The 27,520-nt window shown below is 43.7% G+C and overlaps 1 protein-coding gene across 2 annotated transcripts in view; it reads right to left on the reverse strand.

Annotated features, from left to right (window-relative positions):
• Nucleotides 1-243: 243 nt before the first annotated feature.
• DAP (death associated protein) overlaps nt 244-27,520 on the reverse strand; it is a 63,661-nt gene continuing 36,384 nt past the window's right edge. Inside the window, exons 3-5 of one of the 2 annotated variants that reach the window (XM_075586228.1) lie at nt 5,405-5,447; nt 4,989-5,032; nt 244-3,125 (exon numbers count right to left, since the gene is read on the reverse strand). In XM_075586228.1, coding sequence (XP_075442343.1) covers nt 3,035-3,125; nt 4,989-5,032; nt 5,405-5,447 — 178 coding nt within the window. In that variant the 3' untranslated portion in view covers nt 244-3,034. The remainder of the gene's footprint in view (nt 3,126-4,988; nt 5,033-5,404; nt 5,448-27,520) is intronic. The other variant, XM_075586229.1, reaches the window with a different exon arrangement.

Consider the following 27,520-nt stretch of genomic DNA (forward strand, 5'->3'; position numbering starts at 1 on the left):
AACAGTCATGGTGTCGATCCTTATAGGTCTGTTTCAAAACCACAAAGCTCTGAGTAAAGAAGTTTGGATTCGCTGTAGTTATGAGGTGGAAGGTGTAATTTACCCAAGCTAGAGGTCAACAAAATAAAGAATATGGGAAATGGACATAGCTGAAATATAACATTCGAACTAGACAGAAATGTCTTAGTTTTATGAAAATAGCAGATTTGATCTTTAATTGTCCATCTCTGTTCTGTAAATATGTCAATGTTTTTCAGTCTCTCTCTCTCTCGATATACAGTATATCAAAGAATTGTTTTTCTGAACCACTTGCAATATTCTGCAGGCTCATCCACCTATTTTTGAAGGTTGAAATCTATAAACAAAGTTGAATGTATTGCTGCAATATTCTTTTGACATTATTTCATTTTAGTGGATGACAGATATCCTTTTATTTAAACAACTACGTAAGAAATGCAGAAAGCCTTTAGCACCCATTACATTGTTGTTTTCGATACTCATTGTTTTCTGCCCACTGTGTTTTTCTACAAGAGAGAAAATGGTCACATAAAACTGAATGCTTGAGACACTATCATTATCGTAACACAGCACTTAGATGCTCTTGTTGAGCTCCCCCACTCAGATGTGTCATTGCAGTGATTATAGTATCTTATCGAGACCCAGATGAAGACAATTCCTACATTTAATTTCATGCACTCGAGATGGTTTTCAGATGAAAGCACATAATGCTGGCAACTCATTTGCAGGGGCAAATGTGGGATAAGTTTCAACTGCCTCTTAAGGCGACACCTTGGTTATATTGCTCTATGGCCATGAATTAACATTTCTTAAATTACATTTTCAACATTTACAGGACAAGCAAATGGGTGATTAAATGGATGCAAAGTTACACCTAAAGTATTTGTATAACAATTATTATATTATTATGACTAAGTCCATGGATTTGGCCTGATTGGTTTAGTCTACTATCCCACAGGTACTTCTTGCAATACCCAATTTGAACCAAATCAGTGATATCTGTTGAATCATTGTAATTAAGGAAGTCCCCATCATGTTAATAAACTTTTGCCAAGCGCAATAAATGGCGAAACTTCATCGGTATTTAATTATTTAATCGTCTAGAATACTAAGGGAGAATTTATAAAAGTTATTAGAAAGTAACACCCAATTGCAGCTCTTGTTTCAATCTTAGGTTAATTTAAAACAGGTTTATATCCAAGCAGAATGGTAACAGAGCAGTCTTTGGGAGAAGCCCTTTTTCGACCTCTGACTCAAGCACTAAAAATGAAATGGTGAGATTCTTAGAAAAGCTTCTGTATATTCTGTTTACATCACTAGGTTCTGTATGAATACATACTGTATGTTCTTCCAATACCTCCTAGGAATTAGTAGGTAGTCGATCGATGCTTCTATAATCGCTAACAATTGGCAAATATAGTTTTCTTCATTAAGTTTGTAAAGAAGCAGTGCCATTTAACATAGATGTAATAAAGTGAAAGTAGACACCTATTACAAACCACTGCCACTTCTAAGACATTTAGAAGTTTGTCAAATTTAGGTCCAAGAGCAAAATGTACCTTCTGCCAAGAGAGCACTGAAATGTGAAGAAAGAAAGCTACATTTTCCAATAAACAGATGCTATATTTTTTTATTACCCCCAAAACTACTATTTTACATAATTTTTCACACTGGTTCCCTAAATAGTCGGTTTAATTGTGGATAGGGAATTAAAATGCACACTTGGGTACATATGGCTATAGCAATATTAATAGGGAAACTTCATTAGAACCATTATAAAAAGCAATATAAAATATCACTATTAAATATGAACAAAGTTCTCTCTGATTATAGTGCAGGGTTCTGGCAGCCATGTCGGTCATTTTTATAGTATGCGATACATTTTATTGGAACAACAATAAGGTTTAACGTTTTTATTTCTAAAGTTGAGATTTACAGTACAACTTTTGACTTTAGAAGCAGCAAATTGACTCACTGACTTACTAAAAAAAAAAAGCTATGTCAAAAATACCTTCATTGTGATGCACTCAATTTATTAGACGTTCACTAAATATCAAGAAGAATTGTGAAAGTATTCTGACTTCCCAGGTAAAAGAAGGGATAAAACATGAAGTTTAGCTCCAACAAATCAATTCAATTTTTTGTCGAACAGTCACAAGTACAATTGTCGTGTGAACTGGCACGATAAATCATATTACAAAATGCAAAGAATTAATTTGCAAAAAAAAAGACATTTGGATTATTAAAGTGTATAGCACATTTTAAAATCTTGGAAAAATGCAGCTTATATTCATTTTCTGCTAAAGGACACTCTAAACTGGTCTCATATAGACAATTGGTATCTGTATTTGTCTTTGGCAATTTCATTTATACAATTCCCTGAGTAAATGCACAGTCAGCATTGGCTTTTGCTGTTGGCACGAAGTAAAGGGAAAATACTTATGGGGTTTGTGTATCAAGTGACAAGTCATTTGTATTATGCATTTCTTAATACCAAGGCAATTTTAGTCGGCATTGGCCTGCTAGTGTTATGAAATATGGGCATATGAAGTGAAACGGGTGGTAAAGGCAAGTATTACTATACACATGTTCTGGTGACGTACCACGTGTTATATATCTTGCTATCAATTTGTTTTTTTACCATTTTATTATGCGTCAGGTAAAATGACACTAGGGGAAGAAACTTGCATGCAATGAAGTAAAATTGGAAAAACGTTTCATGCATATGACGCAGAAAGTATGGCATAGATTTCCTTTCACATGCCCAAGCTCTACTGAGTTCTAAGAGTTTGCTTAATACACAAATCCCATAACGTAAGGGTCTTAAGTACAATTCATACTTTTTTTTATCATATACAAGGTCAAATCCATTATATATCTCAATAACTTTATTATATTGCTTGGGTACGCCAAAGAATGGATCAAATCCTTATTTTCCAAAAACAATGTTGACTGTATTGTGCATGTTTTCCAGGACCGGCTGCTCTTCACTTGCGTGGTTGATGGATGTGCTGATTTACGTGCTGTACAGAAGGCAGCTTTTCCACAGAAGGATGAGGTTTCTGATGAGCCACTTGAGCTGCAGCTGGGGGAAAGTCCTTGTCACCCTGTTTACAAAGACATTCATTTTCATTAGGCAGACATTCAGCATTTTAGATATATGGTCAACATTTTAAGCAAGGCCCCTCCCAAGAGCAGTCAGATATTAATGTGTCCTCCACTTTTATTGTTACTTATCCTATATATCAGTGGTTATCAACCTTTTTTGGGTAAGGAACCTTATATTTCAATTATGAAATGCTGCGAACCCCCAACACTCTTTAATAGCGCGTGAGATCATATGCATTGTAAATTCTTATGTATTTGGTACAATTTTCAAATTACCCGAAAACCACAGGGAACCCTTTAGGGATACCTGGGGAACCAAAGGTTGCTAGCAACCCCTGTTGAAAAACACTGGTATATATACACGTGTTTTCTTTTAACCGACTGACTCCTCACCAACATGTTTTCAAATTGTGTTGAAACAGCAACTTAAGAGTCAGACAATCTCAAAGACATTTTTACTAGAGAGACCTCCCATAACAAAACAGCTCCAAGATGACATCACTTATCAGGTGCAGACTCCATATCTCAGGGGTCCCCAATGCACCATGGCACCCACCAAGCCTCCTGTGGGTGCTGGACAACTGCTCTCTTCCCCCCCTCTCTCTTTCTCCTCCTAAACCCCCACCCCTCCTCCTCCCCCCTTCTCCTCCCAAAGCAGACCCGGCCTATGGTGTTAGCCCTGCCTCGGAAGTTGGGCAGTTCGGCATGGCACCGAAGGCTTTCAGTTAAGTGTGTGTTTGTGAGTGAGAGGGGGGTGGGTTATGAGCGGAGTGAGGACGGGAGGTTATGCGAATGGTGCGAGGAGAGGGTTAAGTGAATGGAGAGAGGAGGGGGGGGGGATTTATGTGAACGGTAAGAGGAGGTTATGTGTATTGGGGGAGGTGTTGTGCTGCCGGCCTCTCATGCTGGAGGCCTCCCCCCAACTTAAGTGTATTTTGTGCGTGTTAAGTGGTTGGTGCCCGCCACTCTCACCTGAACTCACAAGTGTGCCCGTGGGCACAAAAAGGTTGTGGACCCCTGCCATATCTGAATCTTTGTACTGAGAAGACATGTAGTAACATGCAATAACATGAAGACTGAAGGCAAAGTCCATGGGACGACATGCACTTTAAAGATAAGCATATATTTCATGTATACGATCCTTCAATAATTGCCATTATAAACATGTCAAGTGCCACTCATCTGATGCGAGTCCCACTCAGTGTTAGTCTTCTGTTATACTACAATGGAGTATCATTCTTCTAAATCACATGGTCCCCCAAATTGTATTTTGCATGTCCAGGACAATCAAATCAGGACAAACCAGAAAAAGGAAAAACCTTTTGTTTACCATTCCTCGTTTCATTCAAGTATATAGTACTGCCATTAAAACACAGAAGAAAGTAGTACACAATGCATTGAAAGAAAAGCTTGACCTTCAAGTTCTTTAAATAATGGTAAAATCATAAATGACACAAAACAAAAGGTTTGAGAACAGAAAAATGTGTTTCTGGTACAAAAACAAGTTTAATTTGTTAAGTCCATCAAGAAACTATATAAAATTATATATTTTTAAAATTGCCTCAAAGAAATAACACGACAAGAGCAGATTGGTGGCGTATAATAATGGCTTTATAAAGGTAATAAATTAACACTATTATTCATGCTAATATAATACTCGATTAACAATAGAGAGACACGCATAACATGGCTAAAATAATACTTCCAAAAAGTTTTTAAAGAAATGAACTCCGTAGAAGTAGTCACACAATTTTAAATGTAAACTCTCAAGTGTTAAACACAAGAAATCCCATACAGTACATTTTTTTTAAGTTTCAGTGGTAAACAACAAATAGTACAGAAAAAGGCCGCTCTACACTCACATTTCTGATGAGCATCCCTCAGTGTTTTCACTAATGCTCATGCCCTACACAGTGTACATAGAGTATGACATATTTCATTAAAATATAATGTTTTAGTTCGCAAGCATAAATATTACTCTGCCGACTCATCTTAATAGGTGTAAGGAAGTCATTGAAGAAAGTAGAAAGGTAATACAATGGAATGGAAATGTGGAATGTGAGAGAAAGAGGGCCAGGTGAGCAAATGTATGCAGACTGCTCAGGGACAAGTTAGAACATTGTGATAGAGGAGCAGGATATATAAAAAGACAGCTCACATGAGGACACATTTATTAAGTATTCAGTATTTTGTTTAACAGAGAAAGTTAGTTACATTATGTTACCAACTTCCATATTCAATATGTGTAGAACTCAGATGAATAATATAACATACTTACCCTTGTGACAGCTCCGGAGATTATCAGAGTTGGTTTAGGTGGGCTGAAAACAAAAAACAAACACTGTTAGTGTTGCGTATTACATTTTTAGCTCTAAGATGAGGGAGCTGTTGGAGGCTGATAGTGTACACTAATAATCATGATTACACAATATATTTTGTTTGTATTGGAGGAGGGTGGGGTATAAACATTTTTCATTCATCTCTCCCACCCCTCACCAAACTTGGTGAATTTTGGATATTCGTGACTGCAGAAACATTGTTTGATAGCAATAATTTATTCCATAAAGCAGAGCAAAAATGTATATTGCATCACTGTAGTTCACGTAGTAGCAGTAGTTAAAGCCATAATTTAATGAATGCATAGAGAAATTCATATACATACTGTATAATAAACCCCTTCACATATACTTGAAAACATGTAGTGCATTCCCAACGTTATTTTGTTTTAAATATATAATTTTTTCAGTTTTATATAAAATCACTGCATTTTATTCAGGCCTGTTTTGGTGTACGAATATATATATATATATATATATATATATATATATATATATATATATATATATATATATATATATATACACATACATACATACATACACACACACAATAGTACCTCTTACTCAGCTAGCTGACACCTGATCTGTACAGCATGAATTAACTTGAACAAAGGCAAATAGCTGGAGTCTTAACATACTGCAAGCAGCCTAAAAACTTTAGACCGATAACAAGCCCCGTTTTACAGCAGATGATATGGACATAAACTACTAAAAAGGAAAAAATAAACAATGACCTGCACATTAGATATGAAACAAATATTTGCTTTGCAAAATATACACCACGCAGTACAATATAAATATTGGCTTCTCTGTGTTCAATATGGATATGCAGTAAATATTTCCACCTCCAACTTCAGACATTACAGAGAAGTACTGTAGACGTTTTACATTGGTGTTAATGGTATCGGGTCTTGTTTTACATCAAATTATCTATGTTGCAGTACTTGCACATTTTTTTTTTTAGTTTTTATCAAGTATGTTTTCAATCCACATCATCTGATTTTGTTTAAAATAAAATAATCTAATAATGCTGCATAGGTACAAGATGAAAAAACATCAATTAATGAGGTTCTGAATTCCTGCATGATAATCCATTGGATGGCAGTGTTGAACCTAAAACGCCCACACACACACGAGTTCCTCCACGTTGACAATGTATATTCAAATAGTAATTCCTATCCAAATATACCAGTGTGAAAATAATAAAAACACATTCTATAATGGCCCCTTTTCATGCACGTACACAATGGATCCAGCTTAGAAATTAAACAAAAGCATGGTGTTGTAAAACATTAAGTTGGGATTGGTAAACAGCTTTGGTTTCCGTGTGGTCTTATAGTATTGAATCAAACACCACCATTTACTGTGCATACTGTATACATTCCAAGTAATGAGGGGAACAAATCAAGGATTTATGTGGTTTGTACATAAAGGGTTATATATGATTATTTGCTTCTTGTATAGTGTAGCTGTGCGAGTTTTCAAAACTGTGACGTCACTATCAGAAATTATCTTCAACATCAGGGACAAGCAACACTGAAATATTCTATTGTATTATTTTTTTTTAGGTTGCAGTTTATTAATGCACTCCTGCAATACTGATGATTACTTTAACACAGTACCTTGTAAATATTAAGCAACAAAATTAATAGGTGAATGGTTCCTCTCTTGAAAATGTCCTGACGAATTTAAAACACAGTTTGTGGGATTGTCTGGTTATTTCTGATATTTGGGATACTGTTCTGCAGTATATACAATACATTGGGGTAACTACAATAAAAAGAGCCCTTAGCCTTGCTGTTTGGAAATAGGGAAAGTTTGAAAGGTCAAATCAATGTAAGGAACAATGTCCCAAGGCTAGTAGAGATTGTCGTGCTTGCAGCAAGGAAAACAGTGATGGTGAAATGGATAAAGCCTGAACCCCCAGATATTTTAAACGATTTTGCGCACCCCTGTTTTAGACACCAATCTATAACTGGCCATGCTATTCTGCTCCCATGTTTTTACATTTTATAGTGTAGATAAAAAAATGTTAATTACCGCTATTTTTTTATAGAAGCATTAGGTATACCACAAGAATGATCTAATTTTAGTGCAGTGTAATCATTAGTTTGCGCAGATTTTGTGATTTACATATGTTCATGACTTTAGCCTTATTTATGCATTACTAAAGCAAGTATTTTTTTAATTAAAGGAATGTGATTAACTCAGTTTTTACAGGGTTTGATGACTCTAGGCAGAGGTGGGCAACCTATTTTTCAATGTAGCCACAGGTATGGTGAATGAAAAGTGAAAATCGCCACACCATGTAAAAATTGCTCAATCGAACATTTAAAACACACTGTTCATCTGCTTCACTCACCTTAGCACTATCACCTGCTGCTGCCTCACTCACCTGAGCACTGTCACCTGCTGCTGCCTCACTCACCTCAGCACTGTCACCTGCTGCTGCCTCACTCACCTCAGCACTATCACCTGCTGCTGCGTCACTCACCTCAGCACCATCACCTGCTGCTGCCTCACTCACCTCAGCACCATCACCTGCTGCTGCCTCACTCACCTCAGCACTATCACCTGCTGCTGCTTCCACTCAGAAGTGTATGTGCAGAGCTCCAGGCATTTGGTAAGGAATCAGCTTTATTCTTTCTTTATTTGTTATATTTTGCTGTGAATCTGTGGGGGAGTATACTGTGAGTATACTGGGAGTTTTATAGAGGGGTTTGGGTGCATTTTCAGGCTTAAAAACCGTTTTTGGTTTTCACCCAGGGGCTGCAGTGATTTAACCCAGCATAGCTGCAGTTTAGCTGGCTGGAAAACTGCAGTCACACCCCTCTCTCCTCCCTCACTACTGGAGGTTTTTACTGGCTGTTTAAACTTCCAATTTCACTCTTTTGTTTTTCTTAAGCCTGATTCCTTTTCTCACTTGCTATTGAGAGCTCTGTGTCTTTTCTATAAAGACTTGTAAATTGTGGTGTTTGCTTAATATAACAGAGAGAGAGTTAATAATAAGAGAAAAAAGATTTAAAACTGCAGCAGGTTTTAAAAGCTGCTGTTTTTTCCCCTTGCAGAGAGATCTCTTCTAAAAGAGAAAGTTTTCTCTCAATACCTCTCTCCCTAAGCAATACCCTCCCCTGACTTAGAGGCTTATTTGTTTATCATGCCTGGAAAGGGGAATAGGACAAGTGCGGCAACAGGGGCGACGCCCGGATATAGAACACCAAAAACTGTGGCCCCTAGGAGCGACACTCTTAGTCACAGCCCTAGGCCTGGTCCTTCCAGTGCCCTGGCCATGCCTCCCCCAGCACCTGTTAGCAGCGTAACCCCTGCAGTCCCAGTTCCAACATGGGCGCATGTGGCAGTTGCAGGCGTTAACCCCAGCAACAACAATGCTGGGGCCACGCCCTGTTTGAGCAGGAAGCTTGGGGTGAGGTGCCCAATGTCACCTGGCCTAAACATGGAGATATATGTGAGGGCTGTGGCTGATGTGGTGGGTCCCTCTGCTGTGGTGGCGGCCAGCAAAATGTATGGGAGGGGCATTTTCTTCCTTCGTACGCTGGCTGCCACTCACTACCTGGTGCAGAAAGGCATCAGTGTAGGGGGGAAATACATCCCTATGGAACCCATGGAGGGGTTAGGCACAAAGGTCATTCTGTCAAATGTGCCCCCCTTCATCCCAGATTGCCTCATGAAGCCGTACCTGCAAGCCCTGGGAGACATTAAGTCCCCCATAATAAAATTATCTTTGGGCTGCAGAGATAGGGCGCTGAGGCATGTACTCTCATTTAGGCGGCAGGTACAACTGCTGCTGCCAGGGAGCAATGAATCTGTGGAGGGTTCGTTTAGGGTGCCCTACGAGGGCATAGAATACACTGTGTTTTATGGCACGGAGGGGGTTAGATGTTATCTGTGCAGAGAGCTGGGGCACACTCGTAGGAGTTGCCTCAGAGGGAACAGAGGACCCATCCCAACTCCTGCACCCGCCCCTCCCTCTGCCAAGACACCCGGTACCGCTGTGCCCACCACAGCGGGGCCCTCAGGGGCCCAGGTCCCTCCTGAGACCGCAGGAGATGTCGCTGTCCCATCCGGAACAGTGACTTCTGCACCTCTTCCTGGAGAGCGGAAGGAAGGAGAGGGGGTCGCCCTAGAGCGGCCAGCCTCTGTTAGCGCTGTCTCCCCCCAGGGGGAAACGCCCTGTGCCGCTGCACCCACCGCAGCGGAGCCCTCGGGGGCCCAGGCCCCCGCTGGGACCACAGGAGATGTCGCTGCCCCATCTCGGACAGTGACGTCTACACCTCTCCCCCAAAGAAGGAGAGAGAGGGAAAAGCCCTCGAAGGCCCAGGCCCCCTCTGGGACCGCAGAAGATGTCACTGCCCCATCTCGAACAGTGACATCTGAACCTCTCCCCAAAGAACAGAGGGAGAAGGAAAAGAGCTCGAGGGCCCAGGTCCCCCATGGGACCACAGAAGATGTCACTGTTGCAACTCAAACAGTGACATCTGAAACTCTGCTCAAAAAAAAGAGGGGAAAGAACAAAGTCACCCCACAACAGTCACCCTCTGTCGCTGTCCCCCCCCAAGAACCCCCTAACCCCATTGTAAGCACCGTACAGGGTGAAGGGGAGCGGGAGGAAACTCCTGCTATGGAGACAGCGGCACCCTCTCCTGGGAAATCAATCCCCAGGAAGAGCAAATCAAAAACCAATAAGAGGGTGATTGAGGAGGTCGAGGAGGGTAAACCATATTACGTTTGCCCTCTGAAGTCTCGGAAGCGGAAAGAAACATCAGTTCCGCACAAGGTGGTCCTGTCCGGCCCACTGGTTGGGATTAACCAGTGTAAGCCGGATCCCACAAATGTACAGCCCCCCCCCCTCGAATTTCTGGAAGGAATGCAGCTGGAGGTACCCGACACCTCTGGGGACGTTGGGGAGCCTCCCAACGCCCCTCTCGGTTGGAGAGCGTCCCCCGGAGAGTTGTGCTTCGGTGAATTTGACATGCCGAGTGCACCTATCTTCGGAGCCAGCCAAGATCCCCCTCCGGCTGTACCGCCTTCGGGTGACGCACATAGGGATAAAAAGCCCCGGTTTGCGTCACCAGAGGAAGGAGATGGGTTAGGGCTGACCCCCGTGGATGAGGGTTTGGAGGGTGTTGTGGTGAGCACTTCCGATTACATCTGGGAGTTGTCTGACCTGAACCCTCTTGGTGCAGAGTTTTGGGCGGGCACTTTGTTGGGAGTGAACGCTGGGAAAGACCCTCCCAATGAAGCCCTTGCTAACGAGTGCCCCCCCATGGTTGGTGAGAGCCATCCCGCGGATGGTGGGTGCACTCCCGCGGATGGTGGGGGCCCTCCCGCGGATGGTGAGGGCCCTCCCGCGGATGGTGAGGGCCCTCCCGCGGACGGTGGGGGCCCTCCCGCGGATGGTGAAGGCCCTCCCGTGGTTGGTGAGTGCCCACCCGTGGGTGATGCGAACACCCGTGGCATGTGTGCTTCTGTGGCCCCCAAGGACTCTCGGGAGACCACTGCCTCTGCCATGCCGCCACCAGCTGCCCCTGAACAGCCTGACTCGGGGATGGAGGTGGAGAGCACAGTGGACCCCCTCGTGGAAACACCGAGGAGGGGATCCAATCTAGGGCTGAGAGAGGCCCCCGCAGAGAAGGACGGGGGTCTTGAATTCTCTAGCCAAGAGGAGCCTGGGGAGTTGGGGCTCAGAGGGGAGTCCTCTGGCACCATGGAGTCGGTGGACTCCTCGATCACCATTATCCCTGCCCGGGAGCTGGATAGTTTCCTGGATGATACCCTCTGTAGACATGGACATACGAAGGTGCAGTTGGCCCTTGAGAGGTGGAAGGATGCTTCGGTCATTCTCCAATCTCTCAGAGTATACATCAAGGCTAACCACAAGGCCAAACTTTCCGGGACTATCGAACATACTCGGGTCCTAAAGTTTAACAAAGTGTTGCGAGAGCACGTAAAGGCTTCTCGGGGTATAGTACCCTGAGCACCTATGGGAAGCAAGACTCTTGATTACCAATGGCTTTGAGCATCGGTACGCTAAACGTTAATGGATGTAAGGACGGGTTTCGAAGGTTCCAGGTACTCTCCTTTTTACAAAAGGGAAAGTATTCTGTGAGTTTCCTGCAGGAAACCCATACCACTCCAGAGGCTGAAGCCAGTTGGCATCTGGAGTGGCGAGGCAAGGTCTTTTTCAGCCACCTCACTTCGACATCTTGTGGGGTGGTGACCCTGTTCTCTGAATCCTTTCAACCTGAGCTGCTGCTTGCCAAAGCTGTTGTTCCAGGTCGCCTGTTGCATATCAGGGTCCGACACGAGGACTACACGTTTAATTTCCTGAACGTGTATGCTCCTGCCAACGGACCCCTGAGAAGGCAGTTCTTCGTCAGAATGTCTGAATACCTGGAGACAGTCGACGCAGACGAATACGTGGTGCTCGGGGGTGATTTTAACTGTACCCTCGAGGCTCGGAAAGACCGGAATGGTCCGGAGCCACACCCGTGTTCTGCGTCGGCCTTGCGGGAGGTCATCACCCGCTACTCCTTGGTAGACGTCTGGCGAGAACAACATCCTGAGGCATCCACTGAGTTCACCCATGTTAGGGTGTTTAGGGGTGAACGGATGTCCTGGTCCCGGATCGACAGGCTGTATATTTCCAGCCACAGCCTGTCGCGAGCCCAGTCCAGTGCCATTAGGCTGGCGCCGTTTTCAGACCACAATTGTGCGTCCGTGACGGTGACGCTGCTACCTGCAGCACCCTCGGCCGCATATTGGCACTTCAACAATACGTTGTTGGAGGACAAGGGGTTTGCGACGACGGTCCGAGACTTTTGGATGGCCTGGAGAGGTTGCAGGTCAGACTTTGCCACGTTAGAGCAGTGGTGGGACGTGGGCAAGGTTCATCTGCGCCTCGTGTGTCAGGAGTACACAAAAGGTGCCAGCAGGCGGCGCGATGCTGAGATCGAGGCCCTCAGGGAGGAGGTGCTCGATCTCGAGAAGCGGCTGTCTGTGGCAGGAGACCAATACCTGCAGAGTATGTACGTAGAGAGGAAGTGCACTCTCCGGGACTTGGAAGATCGGAGAGCTCGGGGGGCGTATGTGCGATCCCGTATCAACTTCCTTCGAGAGATGGATCGCGGGTCGCGCCTCTTCTACGCGCTGGAGAAAAAGAGGGGAAACCGTAGACATATCACATGCCTGTTGGCAGAGGACGGTACCCCTCTGACTGACCCGGAGAGCATCCGGGACAGAACCCGGAGATTCTATGTAGATCTTTTCTCTCCGGAGTCCATCCAGCCAGATAAATGCAGGGTCTTATTAGAGGGGCTTCCCACGGTCAGTGAGGATGGAAGGGAGCTGCTTGAGTTACCTTTGACTCTGGCCGAGCTCTCTGAAGCCCTCAGTCTCATGTCCCACGGAAAAGCGCCGGGGCTAGACGGGCTGACTGTGGAGTTCTTCCAGTTTTTCTGGGAGATGCTGGGACCTGATTTCACCGAGGTCCTAGCTGAAGCCCTTGAGATCGGTGAGATGCCACTTTCGTGTCGGCGGGCAATACTGTCTTTGCTGCCGAAGAAGGGGGATCTCCGTCAGATCTCTAATTGGCGACCGGTCTCACTGCTCAGCACGGATTATAAGATCGTAGCCAAAGCGCTTTCGCTGAGGCTCAAGTCCGTGCTGGCAGAGGTGATTCACCCCGACCAGTCCTATACTGTCCCAGGCCGGAGCATTCATGACAACATTTTTCTGGTCCGGGACCTGATGCACTACGCGCAGAGGACTGGTCTATCACTCGCCTTTCTGTCCCTAGATCAGGAGAAGGCGTTTGACAGAGTGGATCACCGTTACCTTATGCAGACCCTGCGGGCGTTTGGCTTCGGCCCACAATTTGTGGGCTTTCTCCAGATGCTGTACGCCTCTGCAGAGTGTCTGGTGAAGATCAACTGGTCCCTGACGGCACCTTTTGTGTTTGGTCGGGGAGTACGTCAAGGGTGCCCCCTGTCTGGGCAACTGTACGCGCTGGCCATTGAGCCCTTCCTCTGCCTACTGAGGAGGAGGCTCACCGGGCTGGTGCTGCGGGAGCCCGACATGCGAGTAGTCCTGTCGGCTTATGCCGATGACGTGCTCCTCGTGGCCCAGGACCTAGATGATCTAGAGCGGGCACAAGCGTGCCAAGAGGTCTACACCGCGGCCTCTTCTGCTCGGATCAACTGGTCCAAGTGCTCTGGCATGTTGGTGGGTCCCTTACAGGTGGACTCTTTGCCCCCCACGTTTCGGAATGTCTCGTGGGAGAGCGATACTCTCAAGTATCTGGGAGTCTACCTGTCTGCTGCGGAGGACCCGGCCCCAGAAAACTTCAGTGATCTTGAAGAACGGGTCATTGCTCGTCTGGGGTCATGGGTGTATCTGTCGAGAATGCTTTCCCTTAGGGGAAGGACCCTGGTGATTAATCAGCTGGTGGCCAGTCAGCTTTGGCACCGGCTGATAGCCATGGGTCCAACCCCCGAATTTATCAACAAGATCCAGAGGAGGTTGATGGATTTCCTCTGGATGGGGAAGCATTGGGTTTCTGCGGGAGTTGCGTGTCTCCCTTTGGAGGAGGGTGGACAGGGAGTGGTGTGTGTCCGCTCCCAGTTACACACTTTCCACCTCCAGTACCTGCAGAGATACCTATTCGCAGATCCGTCTCCGCAGTGGTGCCAGCTGGCGACCTTTTTCTTTCGCCAGCTGCGCAATATGAGGTATGACCGGCAATTGTTTATCATCAGGCCTGAGGGTTTAGGTAGAGACCTCTCGGTGCTGCCGGCATACTACCGGGACTTACTGAAGGCCTGGAAATTGGTCTCCGCGACCAGGAAGGAACAGGCGGTGGGGGTTGATTTCCTCGCCGAGCCCCTGCTGTATAATCCGGCAGTGGGGGCTCGGATGTTGGATTCACCCTCTATTTGCCGCCGACTAATCCTGGCGCAGGTGACCAGAGTCGGAGATCTCCTGGACTATGAGCGGCGAGACTGGGTAGGAGCAGAGGAGCTCGCGCCCCGTATGGGTCTGCTTACTGCCCGCGTTCCTCATCGTTTGATCCAGGAGATTAAAGATGCCATCCACCCCGACTCACGCACCTTCATCGAGGGGGTTTTGCAGACCGGAGAGCCTTGTCATCCTATCAACTTTAGCTCTCCGGATCTTTGCGTAGAACCCAAACCAAGGCAACCCCCTCGAGTTCCTATCTCCCCAAACCTCAGCAGGTTGGGGGATATGTCCCCGGCATGTTTTCGCGGCATGCCGAGGAAAGTCCTGTATTCTCTGGTGCTCCATATAGTGCACTACCTCGCCCTTGTCACCCGCCCAGATACCATCTGGAGGCGGGTATTTTTTGGGAACGAGGACGAGAGACCCCGGTGGAGAGAGCTCTATTCAGCTTTGGTTCCCCGTCCCGCCGGGGATTTGAGTTGGAGGATCCTCCACGGTGCACTGAGCACAGGAGAGTATTTGGCACACTTCACGGACTCCCCCGCCACTTGTCCTTTCTGTGGCGAGCGGGAGTCCGTATTTCACATTTATTTGAGTTGCGCCAGACTGCAGCCCCTCTTGTCCTTCTTGAGGAGCCTTCTCCTGCAGTTCTGGTTAAACTTCTCTCCTCATCATTTTATTTTTGGGTGCCCAGTGTCCCGAGACAATAAGCCTAGGGATCTCCTAGTTAACCTGCTCCTGGCAGTGGCTAAGGTAGCCATTTACAAGACCAGGAAGCAGCGTTTGGAGAAGGGGGTCCCAACGAACATCGTGGCAGTGTTCCGGGCGCTGGTGCACTCCCGTATTCGGGCAGAGTTCACGTACGCCGAGTCCGCTGGGACGGTTTCGGAGTTTACCTCCCAGTGGGCGTTAGGCGGGGTGCTCTGCTCGGTATCCCCCATCAGGGGTTCTTCTGAGTTAACCCTTCTTTTTTAAGTGCATTTTTTACAGTGCACTTGCTGATTCCCTTATATATTTGTTTGACTGGTTTTTCTTTGTTCTACTTGGCAACAAGTAGAATTGCTGTTTAACTGAATTGGCCGGCTTCGCCGGCCAATCAGTATTGAACCAGATCAAAATAGGCTGCCTCACTCACCTCAGCACCATCACCTGCTGCTGGTTCACTTCGACTCATTCAGAAAGCGGAAACCAGCACACGCCACCAGGAAAAAGTTTATTTTATTGTGGGAGCTGACAAACTCAAATTCGCCACACTTTCATGGCCAATTCGCCACTTGAGGCGATTGGCGACAAGGTTGCCCACCTCGGCTCTAGGCAAATGAGTCATATTTAGTAATAAGTGCTCCTCAATAAGACACATTGGCGGTTATTCATTAAACTGCGATAGTGCTAAATCGACTTCAATGGATGTTTCCATACGATAGTGCCCTGATCGGTACTATCACAGTTTAATGAATCCCCCAATTTAATGTACCCCCTTTATGTGCTGGAAGATGCCATACAGCCCCATTGACTTGAATGGTCCCTAGAGGCATATTCACTAAGCTGCAATGAAAGGGGTCTTATAGGAGTAGCAAATTTTAGTAAAACTGACGCAATATCTAATGTTTGTGTCAATTACTTTGAAAATTCAACATACATTATCATACTGTATATGTTTAACTGCTTTTCAAATTCAGACCTGAAAGTAATATGTCCGCAAGCACATTTATCAAAACCAAGTTAGAGTGGGCTGCAACCTCATTCTCATTTTGGGACACTCTTAAGAGTTGAATAATCTGATAAAAAAAATGAATAAGAAACATCTCATTCAATTATCCAAGTCTCTACAATGGACTCCAGATGCCCTTAACCTCCCTGACTTCACTTTTACTCCTACGGTATCGGTAAGTCTCCTCAGGGCAGGGCTTTTCTTTGCCTTATGTTGTTATTTACTTGTTGTGTTTATCCCATTGTTTGAATTTTTTTTTACAATACATTCCTTCTTACATATGCTGTATAAGTTATAAGAGCACCCTCAAAGGAGCAATCCAAGCGGGCCATTTATTTATCATTTTTTATCTTTTTACACAGGATTGAAGCAGGGGGGTCTCTGGAGCTGATCTCAATTAATTTCAGCTCTGGGGTCCCCCTGCTTCCCGAGATATTTCCCTCTGAAAGGGTGTCGGTTAGTGTTGGACCGGGTCCTACATTTTTTTTTTAACCGGGTAACGGGTACCTGGAGGATTTGGCGCCTTGTACCCGGCCACCCAGTTATTCACTTACCTGGGTGTGGAGGAAACTTACCTGGGGTGCGGCGATATCTGAACAGGTAAGCAGAGGTGCGGGGGCGGTGGGGCAGCCTCAGCGGTCAGTGTGGAGCCCGCGTGGGAGCTGCAGGACTCCATACTGCACTGTGAGCTGGGACAGTCGGCTGTCCAATAGGAAAGCTTCTTCTCCTGCTCCGGTCACATGGTCCCAGCTCACAGTGCAGTATGGAGTCCCACGCGGGCTCCACATGACTGTGATGCTGACCCACCTCCCCCGCACCTCTGCTTACCTGTTCAGATGTCGCAGCGAGGGCTTCAAGCAGGTAAGTAATAGATACTTTTCAACTACCCTGACATTACCCGGATACCCGTCGCCGGGTCCGGGTAATTTTCGGGTAGCTGAAAAGCCGCCGGGTAACGTGTAGTACCCGGTACATCACTAGTGCCGGTATCTCAGCATTGTTTAATACTCCTGCGTCACGTGGGCTAATAGGAAGCCGAACTGGTGATGTCACGATCCCCTATTGGCCCGCCGGGCGCGGGAGCCTTGTAACGCAGCGATTACATGAACCCCAGCCAACAAGTCAGAGCAGCTACCGTATCCCCTACAGAGGTAAGGATCTCTGGAAGCATGCGCTCACCAAAGCTGAAATGAAAGGGGTTCCGCTCCGGAGTACCCCTGATTCAATCCTATGTAAAAATACGTTTTTTTTTTTAAAAAGGAAGAGGAAGAAACGACCCGTTTGTATTGCCGCTTTAAACCTTTCACTTAAATAATCAGTGGGTTAAGCATTATGCTAAGGAATAAATGTTTATCAAACTTTAGGGACAATTCCCAAACTTGGAAGAACTAAAAAGGGAATTTTATGAGGCACCACAATTATTAGCAGGAATGTTGAAGGCATACTGTAATTAAAGTTTTTTTTCAATTTAATTTGACATCTCTATTTAAAATGTGTCTCATGCTCTTGGTTGAATAAATTGAAAAATCCATAATAAAAAATAAATAAAAAAACCCAGATGTCAATGACAAGCTTTTATATTTTACCTTATTATAAATCCTAGCCTTTCATCTTCCAACCTGTCAAAAATCACTATGAAATATGTAACAAATAAAAGAAACATGATCATTTTATGAAGAATTAATGCCATTTGCCTGTGCTATCCTTCAATTACTCTGCATGACTGTGCTTTGCTTGATGTGCCAATGACATTATTAGCTTTTACATTGAAGGGTAACTTAACTTGGAGAAAATGGCAGATTCCATAAAAACACTCACTTATAATGCCCTCTGTTACTTCAATATAATTGACAGGAGGACACAGAGTTCCTGTCACACATATTTAATATCTTAAATACAGGCAATGTCCATAAATACGTTTTACAGGCAGGTCATGCAGTGTATTTACAAGACAGCATACAATTAGCATTTGCCCCTACATTAAATGCAGCAAAACCCTGATCATTATGCAAACAGAACATCATTCTCAAGAGTTGTGATTGAGGTGCTAGAGCTGCACAAGAATGGATTTAAATAAGGGCTAGTGCTTTTTAAAATATACAGTTGGAAGTCAACCAAGTAGAAGAACCAAGTTTGAACAAAATGGATGGAGTTAAATAATCAATAAAGTAAATTGTAATAATAAAGATGATACAATGTATTCAAATGGGAACTGAAAGCATATGCACATAAATGATACTTAGTAGCAGAATAGTAACAGAATAAAGGGACTTTTATGCAGCGTAATAAAGTACAGAATGCTGTGACTAAGGTATACTCAATACATTGTATTATCTTTATTGCTACAATTGTTGTTCGTTGTATTAACTTTATTGAATACTAGCTGATATACCCGGCGTTGCCCGGGATGTAATTTTGGGGGGGTGGGCGACAGGGTTGGGCTTCCCCCCCTTGACAGCTAGGTGGGTGACTCAGTTGACTGAGTGTGTGGGTGGATGGGTGACTGAGTGGGTGGGTGGGTCGGTGACTGAGTGGGTGGGTGACTTTGGGTCGGTTTGACTTTGGGTCGCTGGGTGGGTGGGTGACTTTGGGTCGCTGGGTGACTTTGGGTCGGTGGGTGATTGGGTGACTTTGGGTCGTTGGGCGGGTGACTGAGTGGGTGGGTGAGTGACTGGGTGACTGGGGGAAAGTGGGTGACTGGGGGAAAGTGGGTGACTGGGGGAAAGTGGGTGACTGGGGGAAAGTGGGTGAGTGAGTGACTGGGTGGGTGTGTGGATGTGTGGGTGGGTGACTTTGACTGGGTGACAGTGCGTGGGTGGGAGACGGTGGGTTACTTACCTTGACCGGGTGGTGTTTCCTGGCGGCAGACGGTTCCCCTCCTGGCACGGATATCCCCGTGGCATCAGGCTGGGGCAGGAGGTGGGTTCGGAAGCTGGCTGGGGGGCAAGAGTGGCAGGCTGGGGCAGGAGACCCGCGCCACGTGAGTGCAGGAGGCCCGGCCACGCTTCCCCTCCATCCGGGAGCGCACGTGATAGTGCGTGCAGGAGGCCGGGGGAGTGCAGGAGGCCCGGCCCGCACTTCCCCTCCGTCCGGGAGCGCACGTGATAGTGCGTGCAGGAGACCGGGGGAGTGCAGGAGGCCGGGGGAGTGCAGGAGGCCGGGGGAGTGCAGGAGGCCCGGCCCGCGCTTCCCCTCCGTCCGGGAGCGCACGTGATAGTGCGTGCAGGAGTGTGTGTGTGTGTGTGTGTGTGTGCCCTTTGGCCCGTCACTCCGCCTCAGGCCAATGAGAGGTGTGCGGGGGCGGGCGGGCCAAGGGACCAATGAGATTTCCCCTAGGGACACAGGACATCCAGACAGGCATACAGTGCTTTCACTAATATAGTATAAGATTTAACACATCTCCATGTCGGATGATTAACACTTGTGTTGGGACTTGCTATCATGGACATTGAAGCCCTGCAGCGCCGGCCGGAGGTTAGCTGCTGCATCTTCAGCGTCTTCTTTTCTTGCCAAAACTGAGCTGCAAGTGCCTGTTTTCCTGGACTCTGATTGGACTTGCTTTTAATTTTTTTAATTTATTTTTGTTACTTACATTTTTTTATTACTCATTTTTTCAAAAGTAAAAAAAAAAAAGGGGGGTACAAAAAGAAAAAAGGAAGGGAAAAATACAATGGTACAATGTTGCAAATAATCTGATTACACATTAGGGAGGAGGATTAGGGGAGGGGGGAAGGGGACAGCATTTGAAACCCCTTCCCCCCTCCATTCCTAATGTGTAATCATCAGATTATATGCAACATTGTACCATTGTATTTTTCCCTTTTTTTTTTTTTAAATCACATTTGGGTGGTGGGTTGTTTTTGGCTTTATAGTGTGTGTTTGTGCTAATCACTTTTAACCCAGATGCCGGTCCCATAAGTCGACTAAAACATTGGTCCATTTTTTTCATGCTTAATACAGTTATTTAAATCTATTTCTGTGCTTATTGTCTTTCATTTTGACTGAATAACTAACCTGATTTGTTTACAGCACTAGCCATATACAGCACATGGTGCTTAGAAATATATAATTTATGTCTGTGGATCAGCATGTTCTAATGTCCTGTGCTTCAAAGCTATAATGACATGACTGCTAAGTGATATGATGCATAGTTGGAGTGCTACAATAAGAATTAAGATTGCATGATTTGGTGAGAATTTTCTTTTTTCTTTAAGCAGACCCTTAAAATATTAAGCTTTTAGATCAGTTAGGGAATACAGAATAAGAGAGACACAAATCAGGGCAGATAGTAAATCAGCTATGATAAGTTCACATTTTACAGACAGTAAATGAAACATTGAGAGAACGCCCTATGCAGGACTACGCTGGTGGTATCCTACTGTATTTTCCACTGCGCTTGGGAAATTAACTTGATGCAGACACCTATATTTAAGCATCTGTTCTAAGTTTTAGCACCATGTTCACATGATTGATTTAAATAACTGCTTAGGTCTATTTTAAAATAAACCATGCTTACCCAACGTGTCAACCACTTTGGCCTACATTTTAATACTCTAACAGAATAAAGGCAATACTGTACTTATTTTATACACAGTATAACTGTGTGCTTAGGGGGAAATCAACAAAGTGTTGGACATTTACAGTACTTCCTTAATATTTTCATTTTTCTATTTGCTTCCACAAACTGCATTGATGAAGACAAAGGCACAAATACAAAATGCTAAAAATGTGCAGGGAAGAGAGAGATAGCTTTGTCGAAGAGATACATTAATTCCTTAGACATTACAAAAATGTAAGGCAGGAGTGCGCAGACTTTTCTGTTTGTGCCCCCCTGTCTGCTCTCCAATCACGGTTATTAACATTTTTCAATCTCGCCACTGAGCCAGAGTCCCCCTGCCTACTTCCCCTTTACAGGGTGGGGTAAGAGTAAAGAAAACACTTGTTTGCTAGCCCCTCTTCCCTATTTAGAGGCCCCAAGAAATTTCAACTAGGTGCAATTGAACCTTTAATGACTTCAGTGCCAAACTGCACTTCTATTAATTGTTTTAGCAATACCATTACTAAAAGGGTTAAGAGGAAGATATTTACAGACACATTCAGCTCAAAGTGGTATATGAAAAGAGCATCTGCGCATCTCTAAATTGGCAGCAGTAGCTCTGTCTTTGTTTATTGTTCTATTCTAATTTGTGCAACATGGGACGCTGGGCTCCAGACAGTGGAGCTGGCATAGCACTTGCATGATGCTGCCAGTACATTACAATACATGCAACCATTTCACACCTAGTGTCCCTTATTGAGAAAATATTGTATTATGTTAAATAGAAATGCAGGTGTTGGCGGACCACCAGCAATGTTGCTAAGCTCCCGCTCAATCCTTAAATAAATTGTATGTTGTTATATCATATTCATTAGATTTAGACACAATTACTGTAACTGTCTATGCTACTGTATAGTTATTCTATAACATGGCTTATTATCAAGCACTAGATCCATACCAAGAATAAATGATCAATGTCAATACTGTATGTTTTGCATATTGAATGCTGATCCCTCTGGTTCATGCAGGGTTTCTGGATCTCGGGATGATTTCAAATAAGTCTAATTCCAACTTTTCACAAAGGAATAGAGAGCATGAAAATGGCTGTGATTCAATAGTGAGAAGTACTGTACAAAACATTAAAGGTAAGATCAAGCCAACATGTCTAGTTCAGGTATAAGTTACAGCCACAATTTGGAGTCTCATGAAGAAAAGTTTATTAATTAACTTTGCTAAAGAAAAGGGTTTTTTTTTGTCCATGTCCCGTAATGGAGAAAAATAGCAATGTTTTAGACAAAAAAGGAAAAAAAAAAATATAGTTCTGGAAACAACTGGACAGCATACCCAAACTACTTTTTATTAATGTTTTTGTGTGGCTAGTGCATTTTTTATACTAATAGTCAAAAGGCCCCTGATTATTTATTCAGCCGAGGCGTTCCCATGACGCTACAAAACTAACACGGCTCACCTACGCACCTTGGACTTTGAGGCATTGGCTGCATGTGATCAGAAAGTAAACACTGTGATGATTGCTCACATTTATATTAAGGTCAACTGATTATTTACGAAGTAAACACTTTGTTATATTTATCCCTTCTTTCCTGATGTTTTTTTTATTTTTTTTACTTGTGTAGTGCACTTCCCCCCATCGTATGGGAGATATGGTGGCTACGGTGTGTGTGGTGCGTTACCTGTGGCACATAGTAGGGCCGAGCCTCCGCTGCTGGGATTCTGGGGTGTGTATGATCCATCTGGTGACACCTGCACGGGATCCTGTATTCGATAACCCCGTGACAGGACCCAATACAATAATACACACACTGAATAAAATAACAGTTTACTGTATGTATAAGAATAACAACAATATACCGTCCCCACCAACTAGGCCTAGCATTGGTCTCACATCTAGAATGTATCCATTCTTTCAGTCATTCTATCATTTTATGTTTAGGCATGTAGTTCTAAGTATTTCATTCATTGATCTAATATCTAAATATTTCAGTGACACATATTCTGATATTGAGGGTTGGTCTAGCAATATTATTGATTGTCAATAATCCATTTGATAATCAATGGTACTTTCCCTACTTCCCCTCTGCCATTAATAATATTAATTTAATATTATTCCTTTTATATTTTCACACATTTTTATTATTTTATATATATTCATTATCATTGTTCATATTCTTCATCACATCTATGTATTTGTGCTTCGCAAGTTATTTTTGATTATTTATATTTCTGTGTGTTTGTGTCTATGTATATTACCTGGTGGTATTACTTTTGGTAATTAGCAGTTGTCCATCTATAGATGAATGATATAGTATTTAGGTCTCTTAACCGTATTCTTTGACATTCATGTTTTATTTAGAGTTTTTTTACATTTATATATATCTTTTCTATATATATTTATATACATATACTTTTTTTACATACACATTTTTGTTTGTCATTCATCTATTGATTGCATTTACCATCAGTAAATGTCATTCAGCTGGTGTTTTCAGGTTGCCTGGCTACCATTAGGGTATACATACACAGTCATGCTTCCTTCCTTTATCACCCTTTGAAAAAGTCGCCCGTGTGCGATGAAACGTGTCAGGGAGCGTCATCACGCAATACCACTGACACTACGCCATCACGCATGCGCACGAAGAGGCCGGATCGAGCGCGGAACTAGACAGCGGCCATCCAGCACAGGAGACATTCTATGGGAGCTTAGACGCAGTTTGTGGACTATCAGAGGCACTTTGGATTCCTGATGGATCACTGCCGTATTACATCCTTGAGGCTGTGGAACTGTTGATCCTTTCACATACATACCGGATGGTGGTGATAATTCACAAACTGCTTTTTATCCTTTTACCCTTGTGAGTGATATTCTTCCCCCTCCCCTTCCTTTCCAACAATAAATGTATGGTTTTACACTATGGGGCGTGGGCGTCCTCCCCCCCCCACCCCCTCAGTATACATATACTATATGGTCTCTTTTCTACTCTGCTATAAGCTGTTCAAAGTAGAAAACGCTTGTTCCGGTGGGGAGAAGCAGATCAGCGGGCACCACGATGCAGAAAAAATTGAATTGAAGCTGGACTGTGCTGTATAACGATTTCCTTTATTTCGGCATGGATAAAAAGAGGAGGGGAAACCTACCCCTGCACCTCTAACGCGTTTCACCCAGTAATTGGGCTTTTTCAAAAAGCCCAATTACTGGGTGAAACGCGTTAGAGGTGCAGGGGTATGTTTCCCCTCCTCTTTTTATCCATGCCGAAATAAAGGAAATCGTTATACAGCACAGTCCAGCTTCAATTCAATTTTTTCTGCATCGTGGTGCCCGCTGATCTGCTTCTCCCCACCGGAACAAGCGTTTTCTACATTGTCCACTACTACAGCCTTGGAGCACACAGAACCGGTCGTCATATGTGAGTACAATTGCTGCCCCATGAGAGCTGCCCCAGGCATATAGGTTCAATTTGTTCAGAGACTTTGGAGAGGTCTTGGGGGGGTTCCAGGACTTCCCCCTTACAACTCTACACACCTCTGCTAGACCTTATGCCATCTAGGGGTTAAATGCTTACAGCCTCAAGCATGCACTATCACACCCTGTGATCCAGTTCAAGTGCAGGAAGATAATTTAATCAAACAAGTGGGTCATTATTATGCTCTGTAGCACTGGTTGATTGGGGGCCTTACCCCTTTATTTTTTGTTCTATAAGCTGTTCAAAGACATAAGCTGTTCCAATACAATATGGTGATATATAGCAAAAGCAAAAATATCAAAGATACATCAAATTGCCTTGATAAAAACTGGCCAATTAAAGGTATGTTTATATACATATATTTAGCAAACTATCAAGTTTTAACATCCATAGTAAGTTATTTTTATCCTTTTTAGGAATTCATACATTCATTAACTACATAGTATTTTCGAGTGTCAATAATACAGGCGTTCTTACATATAGAAGCTTTCCACAGCAATATATACCCTTCAAAGCCATTTATTTCTATCTTTTGAGACCTTTATGTATTGATGTACTATGCACTTCCGCTTTGGAGATATTTAAAATGATATATTTTATTCAAAGTTAATATTTTGTTTTCACAAGATACTTATGTATCCTCCAATGTAACCAGCCTACTGACAGATACAAGTTAATTGTTTATCTTGTCACATTTCTCCAGGATTCGTATCTCAGCAGGGTGTTGTTGTTATTTTATCCAACATAACTATTATCTTAGAGAACAGTTAAGATCGGGGGGAAGGGCGGGCTGGAGAAACAAGCAAAGTGGATGGCTGATTTGAAACATACAAACATACACATTTCAATATCTGTATACTGTGTGTTCTGTTCTTTGAAGATATGTTACGTGCGTTTTACAGAACGGGGAGTGCAGGTGAGTGAATACAAAAGGATGATATTCTTGGATTCACCTGCAAGGTACCACATTAACCCAGGTTTTCACAAAGGCATCTTATGAGCACAAATGACATTTATGATATGGAGAAAAAAAAAAAAAAAAACAGATTCAGAAGGAAGAATATGCCATCAAAAGCACATTGTTCCTTGGCTCTGCAGAATGAAAAGGCAAGAATGCCTGGCAGGAACAAAACAATAAATGGTAGTGAATGGGAAAATGTGCTGGGACACAGCAGGGACAAGAGTTTTTTTTACCTCTCACTTGCCAGTTGTAACACGACCAGAAGACATTAATACCGTATCTCAGGGTAATTTGTTGGTAGACCAGAGCTCAGTTGGCAGGCAGCCCGGCTTACTTGGACCGGTACCTATACAATACTACTAGCAAATGAAAAGGACTGCAAGCCCCAGATGTAAAGTAGGTGATAGTTTATCCTTAGCTCATATTGTATAACCATGTCATAACTCTAACCAATCCAATTCATTCAACAACAACTGGACTGTTGGGCAATTGAGGAACACATCATTAAAGGTCAGACTTTTAAGAAATTCAGGCTGTATACAGTAATTCTAAAGCAAACAAGCCCCGACCTGTTGCAGACTTAACCCTTGATTGAATGCATGGTTTGACAGTGCTATAAACAGCCACAAAAACAAAAAATACATTTTTAAATATCTACCACACCATATTGCACTCTATTTTGTTCTTTTGGGTTATTCTGTAATCTGCGATAGTGCTGATAAGGGTACTTATCACATGGACATGCTATTTGACTTCTGTTCATAGCACGGTTTCAAATGAGGCTTTCACATCAAGTATTATGCCTGTATTAGTCCCAGATGATTTTTTATATCCACCGAAGGGGCAGATCAGGCAATTTCAGGCCGCAATTTCCCATATACATCAATGGGTAATTTTGTCTGAAAACTACTTGATCGGCCTCTTCGGCGGGTATAGAATGATCCCCTTCATCTGTCTGTATGCTGTTTGGACAGGGTAACAATAGTTTACAAGATAGCTTGAAAAAAAAATTATATTGACACCATAAAATCTAGAGAGTGAAAAACAAAATTAGAGTGTGATATTAAAGTGAAAATTACACTGTTGAAAAACCAATCTTGCCTGCCAGTCTCATCTGGGTGTAATACTGGAATGAATACTCTTGTTCTGCTCAAGGATGTCTTCTCTCTACCCCTTGTGTGTCAAAAGCCCTCTCCCATCTTAAACCCTTCTCACTCACACCTCTGGAGTGCCCTTCCCCTCAATATCCGACTAGCACCCTCTCTATCCACCTTTAAGATCGACCTTAAAGCACACCTCCTTATCGAAGCATATGAGTAGCTCTGTGGCCGATACTATACACATACACTTCATACATTGACTTTGGCAACTTGCAGACACACTTACCAGAACGCCTCCTACTGTCTCAGTATGTTACATAGTAGATGAGGTTGAAAAAAGACATACGTCCATCAAGTTCAACCTTTGTTAAATTTGGACAACAGATACTTTATCCTATATCTATACTGTACTTACTTATTGATCCAGAGGAAGGCAAACAAAAAACCCAGTGTCATATCATCCAATGATATCTCATAGGGGGAAAAATAAATTCCTTCCTGACTCCCAAGAATCGGCAATCGGATTAATCCCTGGATCAACATCCTTCCAATGTTTACTTATTTGGTATATCCCTGTATACCTTTCCTTTCTAAAAAGATGTCCAACATTTTTTTTAACAAATCTATTGTATCTGCCATCACAGTCTATGTAATAATGTAATGAATTCCACATTTTAACTGCCCTTACTGTAAAGAACCCTTTCTTTTGTTGCTGGTGAAATCTCCTTTCCTCCAACCTTAAGGGATGGCCCGAGTCCTTTGTACTGCTCACCATGTTTCAGTAATCCCTATGATATCAAACTGCTCCCTATTTCTTCAAGCTCCATTTAAAAAAAATTTCAGCCTGTACTATTATCTTCGTCTTCCTTTCTGCGCCAAATTGGTTTAGTCTTTAGAAGTTTTCTAGTATTATCTGTATTTACTATGGGTGTCTCACTGCTTGTCAAACTTGCACTTGCCCCCATTCTACCTCCATAACACCTGGACTCCTCTTCTATTCTATTCTATTTAGTTTGTTATGTATCATTCCCCTCCCCCCTCCATCCTAGTTTAAAATCTCCTCCAACATTTTTAACATTCTCCCGACTAGCACAGAAGATCCCTCTTCACTGAGGTGCAATCCGTCCCTAGAATAAAGATGGCACCTCTCAGAAAAGGAGTCCCAGTGCTCTAAAACCCCCAAACCCTCCTTCCTACACCACTTTTTAGCCATGCATTAACCTCCCTAATCTCTGACTGTCTCCCTGCGGTAGCACATGGGACTGGTAGTATTTCAGAAAATACTACCTTG

The sequence above is a fragment of the Ascaphus truei genome, chromosome 2 (genome assembly GCF_040206685.1).
Source record: "Ascaphus truei isolate aAscTru1 chromosome 2, aAscTru1.hap1, whole genome shotgun sequence".
Classification (NCBI taxonomy): domain Eukaryota; kingdom Metazoa; phylum Chordata; class Amphibia; order Anura; family Ascaphidae; genus Ascaphus; species Ascaphus truei.